This window comes from Ostrinia nubilalis, chromosome 21 (assembly GCF_963855985.1).
Source record: "Ostrinia nubilalis chromosome 21, ilOstNubi1.1, whole genome shotgun sequence".
Lineage (NCBI taxonomy): Eukaryota > Metazoa > Arthropoda > Insecta > Lepidoptera > Crambidae > Ostrinia > Ostrinia nubilalis.
This window is the reverse complement of record NC_087108.1, coordinates 11,268,778-11,284,927: the sequence shown is the minus strand read 5'-3', so window position 1 is coordinate 11,284,927 and position 16,150 is coordinate 11,268,778. Positions and strand designations below refer to the sequence as shown.

At 40.7% G+C, this 16,150-nt stretch overlaps 2 protein-coding genes across 2 annotated transcripts in view; one reads left to right on the top strand and one right to left on the bottom strand.

Moving 5' to 3' along the window:
- Window positions 1–16,150, bottom strand: part of LOC135082395 (uncharacterized) — a 211,957-nt gene that overhangs the window by 170,834 nt on the left and 24,973 nt on the right. The gene's annotated exons all lie outside the window — the stretch shown is intronic.
- LOC135082513 (cytochrome P450 6B7-like) lies at window positions 4,130–7,755 on the top strand. The gene is made up of 2 exons (XM_063977312.1): window positions 4,130–5,562; window positions 7,341–7,755. Exons 1-2 carry the CDS (start codon window positions 4,182–4,184, stop codon window positions 7,532–7,534), a joined length of 1,575 nt encoding a protein of 524 aa, XP_063833382.1. The 5' UTR covers window positions 4,130–4,181; the 3' UTR covers window positions 7,535–7,755.

Sequence of the window (16,150 nt, the reverse complement as noted above, 5' to 3'; positions counted from 1 at the left end):
AAGTGTAGCCTGTAGAAAACCGATAGGGATGCTACCTTACGGCGATGGTCAAGTTCCTGGAGCGCCGCTTCAACAAGGGTAGGGCTGTCGATAAGTCTTCTGGCACGCCTTTCCACCGAATCCAAAGCAGCCAAATGTTTCTTGGCAGAGCCGTCCCAGAGGTGGCAGCAGTATTCCATGCAAGGTCGGATCTGTGCTTTATAAAGCTGCAGCCTTTGCTTCTTGGAGAAGTACTGCCTTGCCCTCGAGAGGATACCAAGCTTTTTGGCAGCAGTTTTCGCTATGGATTCGATGTACTCGCCAAAGTTCAGCTTGCTGGACATTTCAATGCCCAAGAGTTGCAGTCGCTCGGTGATTTTGACAGGCACACCTCGGAATGTTGGAGCCATAAGAAATGGACTTCGTTTGGCGGAGAACAGACACGCCTGTGTTTTTGACGCGTTAAATTGGACCAGGTTGGCATCGCCCCAATCAGAGACATCCTGAAGGGCCAAATTTAAGCGTTCAATTAGGGACTCACGACAAGACTCGACCTCACGCCTGTCGGCTTTTGCGTTGGATATATATTTGGCTGTCACTGTCGTGTCATCTGCATACCCAAAGGTACCGGGTTTGAGCAGGTCATTGATGTGCAGTAGGAATAGTGTTGCAGACAGCACCGAACCCTGAGGGACACCAGCGTCAATAGGTTGTTGACTAGAAGTGTAGCCCTCAAGAACTACTCTTATTGATCGTCCCTCAAGAAAATCGGAGATCCATTTGCAGAAGCCAACAGGGATTCCAAAAGATGGAAGCTTGTTTAGTAGGCTGCCGTGCCAGACTCTGTCAAATGCCTTTGATACGTCCAATGAAACGGCAAGAGCTTCTACATGTTTCTCAATGGCCTCGCTCCATAGGTGTGTGGCATACACGAGAAGATCACCTGTAGAACGACCATACCGAAACCCATACTGACGGTCGCTGAGTAGGTCATTTTCTTCAAGGTATGACAGGAGTCGGCCATTGAGGACACGTTCCATTATCTTGCAGAGTATAGACGTAACAGAGATGGGTCTGTAATTTGTTGGATCAGCACGACTGCCCTTTTTAGGTACGGGCTGTACGTTGGCAAGCTTCCATGATTTTGGGACTAGTCCAGTCTTAAGTGAGAGTCGATACAGGCGTGTAAGAATAGGAGACAACTCCGGCGCACAACTACGCAGGACTATCGCTGGAATTCCGTCAGGTCCACTAGCTTTATTTACGTCAAGAGAACGTAAGACATTTAAAACCTCTTTGTGCCGTATGCGGACCTCACGCATGGTGGTGGAAGCAGGGGGTAATGAGGGTGGTATTTTGCCTGCAACGTCAAGACGGGAGTTATCAGCGAACAGGGTGGCAAAAAGATTCGCTTTTTCCTCAGCAGAGTGAGCCAGTGAGCCGTCGGGTTTCAGCAGTGGTGGCAGGCTGGGGCGACAGAAGTTGGATTGGATGGCCTTGGCAAGGGACCAAAACGGTTTAGACCCGGCTGGGTAAGAAGCAAGTTTTGAGCCAATGCGTCCAATATGGTCGTAGCGAGCCCTGCGTAGTGTTCTTTTGCAAGACTTGGAGGCCTGGTTGTAGGCTTTCTTCAGATTGCGAGTGTCTGGTGAGCCGCGCGTTCGAGCATCTGCCCATGCCAGAAACGCCGACTGCTTACACGCTTCAGCATGACGGCAATCAGCATTGAACCAAGGGCGAGCTTTGCTACCTGAGGCAATGTCTGAGTAGGGAACAAAGAATTCCATACCCTGACGTATAACCTCGGTGATGGCATCGGCGCAAATCGTTGGATCTTGAGAAGAAAAGCAAGCCGGCCTCCAAGGAAAAGATGCGAAAAACTGGCGCATCTCGTCCCAATCTGCTGACTTGTATCGCCATACTCTTCTTACTCCACAAGGGCCACGATCGGATGGGGAGTATGACGATACAGCTTTCACCAGGCAGTGGTCAGAAGTTCCAAGAGGAGCAGCAACCATGGTGGAATATCTGTCTGGATCTGATGTCAGCACAAGGTCTAGGCAATTGGCTGTGTGAGTGTCGACATCCGGGACCCTGGTTGCACAGTCTATCAATTGCGAGAGATCAAGTGTCAGAGCTAGTTTACGTGCCTCTCTCCCAGCGTGATCGGTCACCTGATATGGGAAGAGCCATTCTTGATGATGTGCATTGAAATCCCCCAAAATCACCAACTGTGCAGAGGGGTATCGGGCTAGTGCCTTATCAGCTGATTGGCTGAGGTAGTCGAACAGCCGGGTTGTCTCATGGTCACCGCTGTGCGAACGGTAAACACAGGCATAGAGTAATTTCTCTAGGCCTGTGTCCACCAAAACCCAAATTACAGAGAATCCAGGAACCTCCAGGCATTTGAGACGCTTGATGCAAATGTCATCGCGGGCATAGATGCAGACTCCCGCCCGGGCTTGGAATTTGTGTTCCAGTGTATACCCAGGGTAGAACAAGTATGCTGCGTCGGCTGGACATTTGATCTGCGTTTCTGTGAGGAACAGCAGTTGCGGTTTTTCAGTCTCTAGATGGTGGTGGACTGCAGAGAGATTGGAGTGCAGCCCTCGTATGTTGGTGAGGTGCACTTTAAGTGGGAGGACGTGCAACCGCTGTTTAATTTTTTTCTTTGTTCTCTGTGCTTTCATTTTATGTTTTGTTGAGAGTGAATAAGTAGGAAGAGTATGGCAGTTGAGCGAGGCATTTTCGTGTATGCCCGGAGAGGCAGGCAGGGATAGCAGACCGTGTGGAGCCTGACCTGGAGACCGCGGGGACGCCCGAACCCCCCCAGAGATGGCCACCTGGTCCTCCCGTCCGGTCGCCAACCGGCAAGGTGGAGCATCCTGGGATTTTTCGCTAGGTGGCGGGGCAGCCTTTCACGAGTGGCTGGCAAGCTACTTGGGCCCCCAACTTCCTGCGGTCAGCCAGCGGTGCACTGTGCTTCGGATCCCGCTAGCCTCCAGAATCAGGCACCTGATGCGCCTACCCCATCAAACTCAGGACGGCGATGTCACGAACTACGCAACTGCTCAGACCCATACTCTCAAGCGGCTTCCCCAGAACACGCTCCGGAACACGGTTTAATCCGTTTGGCGGCGCGGTTTAGTCTGGGGGGTGGTGACCAGCCCCGGCCGAAGCCTACCACCGGCAATTGGCTACTCATTTGGCACCACCCAGGGGTCACTTGTGGGGTCTCGAGGGTAAACCCACGGAAGCGAGTAGCATTGACCCCCAAGTAAACCGTACAAAACTTGAAACAGCACTATTTCACGAAATGCCAACTTCCAGGCACCTAACGCCGTAGGTATTCACAAAAAATATTACTATGAGGTCTCACAGTGCGCCTGGACGCACAGGGTGACACATGAACCAATCACAGAGCTCTATTCAACGCTGTGCGTTCGATTTGCTGCTTCACATAAGCAAGCATCGTTTGTGAATACGGGCGTAAGTGACGGCAGCTTTTTCAAACAAAAATGTACTGTAGGATTTAACCCCCGCCCTCCTGACGCAAAAAGAGGGGGGTGTTTTAAGTTTAAAGTGTCTTTCTGTGATATCGTAGCTAATAAACGAATGAACCGATCTTCATTTAGTTTTGTAGATACCTACTTACTATATCGATTTCCATAAACTACTTATTTATCTCTGGTGAGGGTCGCGGGAGGTGCCTGGATGCGAGCGGCGCCGCAGGACCGGTCTTTGTGGAAATCCTTGGGGGAGGCCTTTGTCCAGCAGTGGACGTGTTTCGGCTGAAACGAACGAACTTATTTTTATTAAAAAATAATGAATTCACCGGTTTTTTGCACATTAAACCGGCACATGGAAATTGGTAGACGTGATTTGAATGACAGCTGTCACATGCACCATACTACAGCACAGCGTAAGATAATGTAAATTTATTTTAACTTTTTTTAAATTTAGGTACATTTTACTCTGTGTAACGCGAAATGCCGGAACTAAATGAGCCACTCTTATTTTCTTTAATATACGTACAATACATACCTAAACTATAGTTAAATCTTTAGACGTTGTTTAATTTAATAACATAGCTGCCAAAGCTGTCAACCCTAGCTAGCAGACGCCTCCTATAAAAGACAAATGCATTTATCTTAAACGAGTAGTTAAGTAGTCGGTAAACAGTCGAACAGTGATTTAACGCAATGATTTTTTTAATCTTATTATTCCTTTTATGTGTATGCCTAACATTCTTATACTCGTCTCTAAAAAGTAAACAAGATTACTGGAAGAAGAAGAAAGTGCCTTCATGTCCCAACCCTAAGCCGATCTTCGGGAATTATTCAGACTACATTCTATTGAAGAAATTTGTAGGAGAAGCCTCACAGGAAATATGTCGGGCTTTCCCCAACGAGCCTTACATCGGAACGTTCTACGGCTCGGACCCAGCTCTCCTGGTGCAAGACCCTGACATCTTGAAGCTGGTTATGACCAAGGACTTCTATTACTTCAACAGCCGGGAGGTGTCCAAGTACACGCACAATGAAGTCTCCACGCAGAACCTATTCTTCACTTACGGGGACAGGTGGAAAGTGATGCGCCAGAACATGACGCCTATCTTTACGACCGCAAAGATGAAGAACATGTTTTATTTAGTGGAAAATTGTTGTTACACACTAGAGAATTTACTGGATTATGAGAAGAGCGTTTCCGATGTCATAGAAGTGAGGACTCTAACCGCTAGATACACCATGGAGTCTATAGGCTCCTGTGCTTTTGGAATCGACATGAATTCGATGGAGAAGGGCTTTGATCGTAATCCCTTCATCCTTATGGGTAGCAAAATCATGGATTCCTCCACTTATAGAGGCTTGAAATGGATAGCCCGAGCCATGTGGCCATCAGTGTTCTACGGATTAGGATTCAAAACCTTCTCCACAGATATCGACAAGTTTTTTGAATCCATACTGATAAACATCTTCAAAAGCAGAGGCTACAAGCCTACTACCCGAAACGATTTTATTGACTGCGTTTTGAATTTGAAAAATAACAACTTCATCACTGGAGACAGCATGCGTAATGCGAAAACTGGTGGAAATGAGAAGGTGGTTTTGGAGGTAGACAACGATTTAATGGTGGGTCTGTGCGTGGTGATCTTCGCTGCTGGCTTCGAGACCTCGTCCACGACGATGGCGTTCACATTGTTCGAGCTGGCAAAGCACAAGGAGGCTCAGAGACGCGTTCAGGAGGAAATAGACGAGTATTTGAGGGCACGTGAGAATAAGTTGACCTACGATTGCGTGTCTACACTGACGTATACAGAAGCTTGCATTGATGAGGCGCTTCGTTTGTATCCTGTGTTGGCACTCCTGACTAGAGAAGTGGTGGAGGATTACACGCTACCGTCAGGTCTGACCCTGGAGAAGGACAGTCGCGTGCACATACCGGTGTACCACCTTCAACGCGACCCTGCTAATTTCCCAGACCCCGAAGAATACAGGCCAGAGAGGTTCCTGCCCGAGAACAAGCAGAACATCAAGCCGTACACCTACATGCCTTTTGGAGAAGGTCCTAGAATTTGTATAGGTATGTTTTAGTCTTACTATTTTTGCATTTTGTCGTTTCAATCTACAGCCGTCCACTTCTGAACAGCCTCTCCCCCAAGGATTCCCACAACCACCGTTCCTGCGCTGTGCCCGCATCCAGGTGCTCCTCGCGACCTTCAACCAGATCGTCGGTCCACCGAATAGGAGGACTGCCTACATTACATTTTACGTTTACTTCAATGTTTACAATGTGTAAATTAACACAGTCTACAGACCGTCTGCTCTGAAATATTTTTTTAACGGTAACCAGTATTTTGTTACGTAATTATGTGAATGCCAATTTCACACTATCAATGTTAATTTCAAACTATTGTTAAGTTTTTTAAAGTAAAGCCCTTTGGTCCATAAATTGTTAATGAAGTAAATAAATATCCAGGGCAGCAGTAGAGACAGCCCTGTGTCTGAAATTAGTTTCTTAAAAACGAGAATACACTTGTTTACAGAATATTTTATGTATTTTACCGATAATATTTTTATCGCGCATTAAGGTCACAAGTTAAGCCAGGAATGAAAATAAACATAACTTACCTAAAAGATAATGCAAAACTACGAATCATATAAAATAATGCATTATACAGGGTGTCCCAAAAAGTAGTGTCAAGCCGAAGCCCAGAGGTAGAGCATCACTAGGGCTACCCAAATCACCGTGACTTTTGATAGTTTTCGAGTTATGATTTTCTTTACAACATAGATTATTTTAGTTTACATTCGTGTTATGGATGTAAGTAAATACTTCTGAATTAGCTAGGCCTAGTATTCATCTAATAATAATAAAAAAAATCAGGTATGTAACTTGACTATTCGCGCCACAGTGACCAAAAAAGTGTCTAAGCACAGAAATTTAATACAATCATTACTCGAAAACTATCAAAAATCGCGGAACATATGTATGTTCCGCGATTTTTCCCCATGTGGGGGTGATTTGGATAGCCCTAATGAAAATGATGCTCTACCTCTGTGCTTTGGCTTGACACTACTTTTTGGGACACCCTGTATAAGAAAGAAAGAAACAATCAAAAGCCATTGCAGTTTAACATTATAATAGAATTTTGATACGTCTGCAATTTTGCATCATTTTTATTACTCGTTACTGAAAAGTTATGATATCATATCTTGTAAATCTTAAGTTGAAAGCTCGTAGTACTAGTGGCTGAAAGAAAAAGCTCGTGCTCCTTGGGGGCACTCCTTGCCCAGCCCATCTTCGTCTGCCATTTTGATTATTTTTATTTATGCATAACAAGTTAAGTGAGATGCAGTCTAGGATGGTACATATCTGCCCTGTCAGTGCCTATTCACTCTCGCCTTGGAAAGGCCCGGGTTATAATGTTTAATTCGGTTATAAATTAATTAAAAATTAGTATTCGGGAAAGACAAATTATAAAACAAAGTCTGATTCCAGCAGAAGGCTGAGTTGCATCATCTTATTTTATCCGTGACTTTTGACGTTTGTTAAGTTAATGTAGATGGTGCAACCTATCCTTAATGTTTCTTAAGCCTGCTGAACACTGAGATATTATTTATGTTTTTTAATGGCAACAAAAATTTTATAAGTTCAGCACATCATTGTGACATCAGTCTGTTGCAAGGCGAGAGTGAATAGGCACATAAAAGGCAGATTTATGTACCATCCTAGACTGCAGTGCCGTTGCGGTCAAATATATTACCCCTTGCCTGCCTTGTTCTGCATGAAAAAGACCCCAGTGTTTATTTTATTTTGAGCTTGACATCGTATAGTAATGGCTTCCGAATTTGTTCCAGGCATGAGGTTCGCAAAGATGCAGATGCTGGCTGGTCTGGTGACGATCCTGAAGAAGTACTCCGTGGAATTGGCAGATGATATGCCGGAGCAGGTGACGTACGAGCCTCGGTCCATCGTGACGTCACCCATCGGAGGGATCAAACTCAAGTTCACGGAAAGGGACGGATGGGAGCAAAGGGTTTTGCAAAAATAAACAACGTCGCTATTGTATTATGGTCCGATTCGACCAAACTTTTATCCAATAACTCCTGGTAGGTATAGCACATTGACAGTTTTAGTATGGGAAATCTGTCAAAATGTCGAATAACTGACTATTTATTCTCAGATTAATTAGGTACTCTTATTTGGTCGAATCCGCCCTAACTGAACTAACTTGACTTTTTTGATTCTATCAAGTAAATGTTTTTGGTTTTCTATCTTTGTTTTTATTAGTTTAGCATTATGGTGTTTGATGCAGTCAAGTATCCTTTTTGGGGGCGACATTTTGTCATCCAGGTTTAGGGTAATAAGTCAGAATTTATCCCTCTTATTAATAGAAGTAACACCCTATTTGAACTCTGGCGTGTCATTAGAATGGAAATGTCATTTTAATCCAAGGTTCATCCTAGCTAACTTTTTATTAATAAGGAGGTATATTTTTATTATAGGTACCAAATGAGGAGCTGATCGTAGACATTATTTATCGCAGTCAGTGAGGAATGAGAATAGGAAAACTAAACCATTTTTCATAAAGACACAGACATCTGGTCAGGTGGGGATTCTTGAATAGCTTAAACATGGAGTGCAGGTGCGGTTTTGTTCCCCAGTCGATGAAGCACTTGATGTCGTGCCCTGAGTGCCCAAGCAACTGCACTCAGGAGGATTTGATGAGCGCTGCTGACAACGCCACTCTTGTGGCGGAGTTTTGGGCTGACACTGTGTGTTAACTACTTCGATAGCTTATCCGAATATGAGTTCCCCAGTGTCGTCCAGGCACAACACAATCAACAAAACACAGAAACAATCGAACAGGTACCTTGTCTGCCGCCGCGCTGCTGGTAGGTACTCTGTAGGACTCCGCCGGCCGGTAGTTAGGGCTTCGCCCGGTGTCTTCGGTGGTTCACTTGAGTCACTAACTTCAAGCAAAGTACGGTGGAGGCCTCACACACAAAACATTTCCAAAAAGTCACCAAATTTCACATTTCCGTTGGAGCACACAATAAGCGTGGCACTCGCGATGCCGGCCCAAACGCGAGAGAGCGTGTTTCATAGTTTTCGTTCGTTTGCCGTCGTGGAGCGCGGCGCTACTGTAGTCGCGCGCGCTCGCCGTGTAAGTTTTGGCGGGACGGAGTTGGCGGCAGATTTAAATAGGTCCCGCGCAATCGTACCGTGCTCATTGAAAGTATGTGTGCCTGAACACTGTGTAGGTTTGTTGTCGACACGAAAAGAATATAAAGACACAAATATTTCCAATCAGCATGATCCAGTGTTTACGTATTGTGCCTAATAAGGTACAAAGGTACAACTTGATTATCTTTCAATCATATTAAGTTTGGGGTTTTTGGAAGTGTAGAAAATAATAAATCATGATGATAATATGCGCTAGAGATCGTACCTAATCGAAAATAGATTTTCCGATAGTCAGTCACGATGATGTTTTTTGCAAACCTGCATGATGTTTCGAAGTTGTAGATAGGCGGGTTTAACCGAAGGATTGACTTCATCATCATGATGCTATACCTACTTAAGTGTAGTGTAGATGGATACTTGGTACAAACATGCGTGATAAGTGCTTATTCGCTCGTGCCTGGAGATTTTTTGCCAAGTCACACCAAGTTTGGTGAAGGTCTGGTCTGGTGAAGGTCGCGGGAAGCACCTGGACAGGGCAGGGCAGGACGGATCAGTGCGGTGATCTTTGGAAGACCTTTGTCAAGCAGAAGACGTCCTTTGGCTGAAATAATTACCTAACCTAGGTATATTTTGAAAATAAACTATACAGGGTGTTAGGTAAATGGGTATATGAGCCGACACTAGCCCATGTTAACATGGTCATATAAATGGTATGGTGAAGTCAGAAAATTGATATCATTTTATTTTTTTTAATTTTCATACAAAATAAATTTTATAAAATCCGATTTGTATGAAAATAAAAATAATTAAAATGAAGATATCAATTTTCTGACTTCACCATACCATTTATATGACCATGTTAACATGGGCTTGTGTCGGCTCATATACCCATTTACCTAACACCCTGTATAATCATCATCATTATTTCAGCTACAAGGACGTTCACTGCTGAACATAGGCCTCCCCCAATGATTTCCACATCTCCCGGTTGGTAACGGCCTACATCTAGCCTGCCTACTACCTCCTTTCATTTTTTTCAAATATTATTAAGCCATAGTGGACTATGGGACTATTCCCACCTCTCGTTCCCACCGCTGCAACGCCTGTGTAGCCGGAATCTACAGCTGGACCGTCAATAAAAACTCTGCCAAGATGGCCGTTGTCCCGGGGAAAAGGTAAACTGTCATTAGACCCGCATTGAAATTAATCAGAAGAACATAGGAGTTTGAAATAAGGATCGACTTGATTCCAGTGCAAAGAGAATGACAGCTCGAACAAAGGTTAAATCTTTAACAAAAGATAATTATACAAAATGGACAGTAAGCATTATTATGCATGTCTACTTATTATCTTATCTTAAAAGATTAGCGTCGGGGTCAAAGTTTCAAAAACATTTTCGTTATCTTCAGCTTAGGCCCGCAACCTACTAATAAATAATAAATAAATAAATATCCTTGGACGTTTTACACTGCGCCTTCTAGTCCCAAACTAAGCAAGGCTTGTACTATGGGTACCGGACAGCAAAAAATGCCTTGAAGTAACATGGTAAGTAATTATGTAAATGTACAGTTATTATTTTAACTACACAGTAGTTCCTGTCTTATTGAATATACAGTTGAATGACACGTGATAAATCTGTTCATTTTAGTAAACAACTCTACCTTCGTGCCAGCTTGTTTATTAAGAACACAACATCTGTTAGTGATATAGCAAATCTGTAAATTGTAGTTGTTGCGCTAATAATACTTGGAAAACAATTCAATAAAATTAAAATAGTCGGTATAGTTCTTGCAACTCACGAAGACGAGTGAGCTTTCCTTGTTGTTGTGTACGTGTACATGCACGTAACTATATTGTAATGTCTAAAACTTTTGAACAACAAACAGTATCTAGTGAGCCAGCTCCTGCACACGACGTCGCCACCGCGCCGCCTCCGCGCCGCCACCGCGCCATCAAAGCATAATTTCGCCAGCGGCGCGGCGGCGGCGCGGTGGCGGCGTCGGCGGTGGCGGTGGCGCTAAAGCTCAAAAATTAATCAAAATATTTTTATTGAGCCATCCATTATTCTTACTAACTAATCAACAAAACCATAACTTATCAGTAAGTGTACATTGTTTGTTTACACATAGTTTTACATACATTATACAGGGTGTTTCAAAATACCCCCTAAAGCCTGAAAGGGCACAGAAACTGAAACAATCTGAAATAGAAGCCGTTGTTCCTATTGTCATAATCTTGAACGGTTTTGGAAATAACGTAGGGTAATTGCGCCGGTTTTCAGTCCAGCTCCTGTTTTCGTCCATTTGACCGACTTGCCACAAACAAATACGGAAAATTAGAATACAAACCTAACTTTCCGTGCAAGTTTGGACTTGTTACAATCTATAATATCTAAGTAACAGTTCTGCCTGCATGAAAATGTAATTTGACAAGTAATAACTCCAAAAAAATCTACGGAAGTTGCTGCTGCACACAGGTGAATGGAAAACGTCGTCAAGTTAGAAAAAAAACGTGCCGGTAGGGAACTTTCATGGTATGTTTAATTACTGTTTTAGCTACTTTACATAATGTTTTTGGCACGTATGTCTAATTATTAGCATAATAAACACTATTTTAAGGGTTTATTAAAGTTTTTGTATAGAAATCTTAGATAATTAAGTGGACTAATACTAGCATAACAATTTTGCAAGATTTTGGTTTTCGTCCACGTGGACGGAAACCCTGACACCTAGTTAATATTTTTAATAATCATTTTACTTCAATGGACCTACAAAATACAATGTTTTTTCTTCCAATATGATCTTTATTGCTATTACATTAAACATTTTACTTTACGTCCACTTTTTAACAGTGATAAACCCATAAAAACCGTTAAAAAGATGTGGACGAAAACAAAAAACAGCTTTAAATGTTGTTGTGTTTTCGTCCATGACGTCATGAGAAAACACTGGGGTGGATGAAAACCAAAATTAGCTATTCCTGTAGATTAGTTTTCGTCCATTTGTTCTTCGACCTATTGAAATATTTTCCTAAATTTAGGTAAGAAACTTATTTAAATCTTTTTGATATCATTTGAAAGCTAACAAAATTACCTTTCAAATGATATACCACAATCCATAGTTACTGTATTGTAGAATTGGTTTTAAGTTAATAATTCAACTGCACCCTTTTTTCTACACAGTGGTCGAAAACTAGCGTACACTAGGACGAAAACTGATTTTTTTGGACGAAAACTAGTGAAATCGCCTCTTTTGCATAAAATATTTTTTATAAAAAAAACCCGTGGTATTTACTTATTGTCATATAATATTAACGTAAAGTAGACTATATAAGGATTAAAATGACATATGATACATATGAGTAAGGGTATTGTAAGATATTCATTTCGCATCACAAAGTTGGCAATTCCGATAATTGGACGAAAACTAGCACACTTACCCTACATCGAAAGTTTCCAAAAATATCGATATGAATTCCCTCACTTTCGATCAGCTGCAGCGGGGTTCATCAAACGCAAATCATAGACTTTGTATTTTTCAGAATGTCAATTAGCCGCATTTTTTGCCTACTTCCTTTATCGATGTGTTCAAAGCATGTTTGTTCGTTAAATAAACATTTTAAATAGGTACTCAATAACACTTTACATGTGTACATACAGTCGACAGCACATCAAGCTATACATTTTCGTTGCAAACTCGCCCCTATCGCAACTACGTAAGATACCGCAGTGTTTACGTTGACGTGCTGTCGACCGTACATTTGAAAAATTTTGTGAAAACTTCATCTATCGAAATCAGGCTACTTGATGGAAAAAAAATCGTAAGTAAATAACTTTTTCCGATAGCAACATCACTACTTTTGATAGTTTTCAAACATTCTTAGACAACAGAAAAAAAATAAAAAAAATCCGTGAAATTCCAGGTAGGTTACGTTACCGTACCTTTAGTACCGTTTATTGGAAAGAACTTCGGTGGCCAACTTTATTAAAATTAGTTAAATATGAAGCAACTGTATCGGCAAAACGCTCTCTTGTGTTAGTTTCCCCAAACAGCGAAGAAAGCGCCAAAGTTACATTTAGGCGCATTGTTGCAAATAAAGGTAAAAACTACTCTGGACCTAACAAAATCATAAATACTGTAAAGAAGAGAGTTTACGATGTTTTGATGTCGACATTGACTGGCCTATTATTTAACTAAATAAAGACTCCCTTATATGCTTAGGGAGGTACTTAGCTTAGATACAAATACTTACAAATTAATCCAAAGCAAAGTTTTAAATTATATTATTGCAAAATATAAACGGTGATTACTAGTAGGTTTATATTTTTATTGTCGATTTCGAGGAATTTTTGTATATTCAATCGATTTTATTGATGTTTTGTTTCAAAAATTATTTTTAACAAACATTGACACTTCAAGTAGGTATAGTTTGCGTGACAGACGCTTCCAAAGTGGAAAAAAGTTGGTCCCCCCCTCTAACTTCTAAAATAAGAAAATGAAAAATCTAAAAAAAACATATGATGTAGATACATTACTATAAAAACTACCAACGAAAATTGTTTTGAACGAGATCTAGTAAGTAGTTTTTTTTAATACCTCGTAAATCGTAAACCGCTTATTACCGCGTAATCTTTCATACTATTAACTTAAATAAAAAATAACTATTTTAATTTCATAAATCAATGGTACGGAACTCTCGGTGCGCGAGTCCGACTCGCACTTAGCCGGTTTTTTAATGTAGTGGTATTAAAAAAAATTCTCTATCGATCTGTCTAGGAACGGTTATTATATCTTTTACCGTTATCGAGATATTTTTTTAATAAGGCAGCTTAGATTAATAAAACCTAGATGGATAGTCTTCATACAAACGCTTCGTCAAGAGTGAGGCAAAAATGTTATGTCATTAGTGTCAATTTTGTTGGGGAGTGTAGACAGTGAAGGCGATTTTCCCGAAAGTTAGGGAAAGAAGAACGGTCACGCCCCATACAAAAAAAACCCAGACCCGACAGAAACGAGACATATCTCAGTTTTTTTGTCATGTCTTAATTAGTTAAATTATATATTTTTTATATTCGAAATCTATGTATAACACCAAAATATTACCCTTTGTTTTTGTTCAGGCGTTATACAAAAACTAATACAAAATGCATATTTATCACCAAAATTGGTAAATGTATGTACCTAAATATCTATTACAGCTGCTATGGAATGTATCTAGGTGACCTGGAGATACAGCCGGATTATACAGGGTGGTTATACATATGGAACGATAAGTGATCTCACTCGATTATTTCTAAACTATACAAGATATCGAAAAACTAGTTACTGATTCTGAAAGTGCTTCACGAGCTCTTTCAAACGGCACCAATAATAGGTTACAGATTATGGAAGCTAGTAACATTGAATTTTTGGATTTTGTAACTTCTCGTTTCCACCCTGTATAATCCGGCTGTATCTCCAAGTCACCTAGATACATTCCATAGCAGCTATTTAGGTACATACATTTACCAATTTTGGTGACAAATATGCATTTTATATTAGTTTTTGTATGACGCTTGAACAAAAACAAAGGGTAATAATTTGGTGTTATACATAGATTTCGAATATAAAAAATATATAATTTAACTAATCAAGACATGACAAAAAAACTGAGGTATGTCTCGTTTCTGTCGGGTCTGGGTCACAGATGACCGTTCTTCTTTCTAATACGTTTTTAATTATTTTATAATTAACAAAAACAAAACGCATCATGTACTTACTTATTTATTGAATTCAAAGAACCTACCTAATTACAATAAGATAAATCGACTTAAAAGTCTCGATTTCATAAAAAAGGAAGTGTATTTGTAGGGCGAACAATTGGGAAATAAATTTTCTTGTTACTGGTATCATTCCCGTATTTAATTTTTGAAAGCCAAATTCAAGCAAAATACGCGTCGAACACTGGTCACTTTCTTTCGTTTTTCTGATGTATTTAGACACCCTTTCACAGCCCAAACCGTCATAATTAATTAAAATTCGTCGGACGTGTTTACCAATTTTTCACTTTGACAGTTCATGTGACGTTTACGGGTGAGCCATTCTGGCTCACTAAAAGCTGCCTCACCTTTCGTGCACTGACTATCTATCTAGGTTTTATTAATCTAAGTAAGGCAGCTAAATACAAAAAAATAAAACTTCACACAGCGATGTGAGTTTAGCGACCTTTAAGCGTAAAGGTCGCTAAACAGCACAACTAGATTAGAAGGCAACTGTATAACTTTAACGTTTGGATCGATTGAACATTTTTATTATCAATGCTTAGCTATAAAACAGTTATTATTTAACAGTTAACTTAAAGGTAGCAAAAGTATTCTAGCGGCTTTTTTTTACCTTGGTTACGTTAGGTATAATACCTTGCATAGACTTAACTAAAAGGCGGTTAATACGCTCATACCGAACTAAAAAGCAGTTAAAATCATTTAGCGGCCTTTGAGCGTTGTAGTGTTACTACTTTTACAATCAATAAACTATTATAGAAAGCCTTATTAGACCGTACGTAAAGTAAAATAAATATTTTCTTCTGTGTCTGCATAACAAAAAAGCCGTTACATAACAAAACATCGCTAAAAAGCCGCAAACTACACATCTCGCTTGTAAGGATAGTTCACTTTGTGATACCGGACTATTATGTATTCTGTGATACCGGCACCAAATTTTATCACTAACGTTAATTAAGCATGTCATGTACGTTAAGCATGTCTGTCGGGAGCCAATCTGTAAAACGTCTGGTCCCGGAGAAAAGACGTTATCAAAATGGCAGCTGCAACATTTTGAAAAATACAAAGGATTCTGATTCTATGAACCTTACATGCATGTGGGGGGTATCAGTTAAATAAATCAGTTGAATAGTACAATAAAGAAAATATTTAAGATTAAATGAAAATTAAAGCTTTAAAAACCAAATATTTTTAAATACAGCATCAAAATTATACACTAGACAAAAAACACATGGCAGACATAATGAGCATTATGAGCAACTCATTAGCTATCCAAAGAATAAAACTGTGACTCGATTGAATTGAAAATGTCTTAGTTACATCGTTGTTAGCAAGGCGCTCCCTCTACTTCATGCGCGTGTAGTTTGTTAGTTTTAACTACTTTCAGTGGGAAATAAGACGAGTGAATGACAATATTGTATGTTTATAAAACTTATAAGAAAGAGAACATGCCACATTTTCTTGAAATGGATATTGTTTGCGCCACTTCAAGTCTTTCTCACTATTTGAATCAAATCGATCATTCGATTTGGGAACGCTTAACACCGTAGTTCGAAATTTGAATAACGCGCCACGCGCAGTCAATGACGCGCGGTCCTACCATAGATTTTTTTTTATTCCGTTGAGATCTCAAACTGTGTGTTTCGTGCCGCATAAAAAACTGATTTATAGTGTAAAATACGCAAAATTGTGGTGATTTCTGGCTGTGATCGGATTCCCTAA

What these genes read in the sequence shown, in the direction of transcription:
- LOC135082513 (XM_063977312.1), top strand. Translation starts at nt 4,182, where the DNA reads ATGATTTTTTTAATCTTATTATTCCTTTTATGTGTATGCCTAACATTC. An exon ending in AGGTCCTAGAATTTGTATAG is followed by an intron (nt 5,563 to 7,340) that starts GTATGTTTTAGT and finishes AATTTGTTCCAG; the next exon opens with GCATGAGGTTCGCAAAGATG.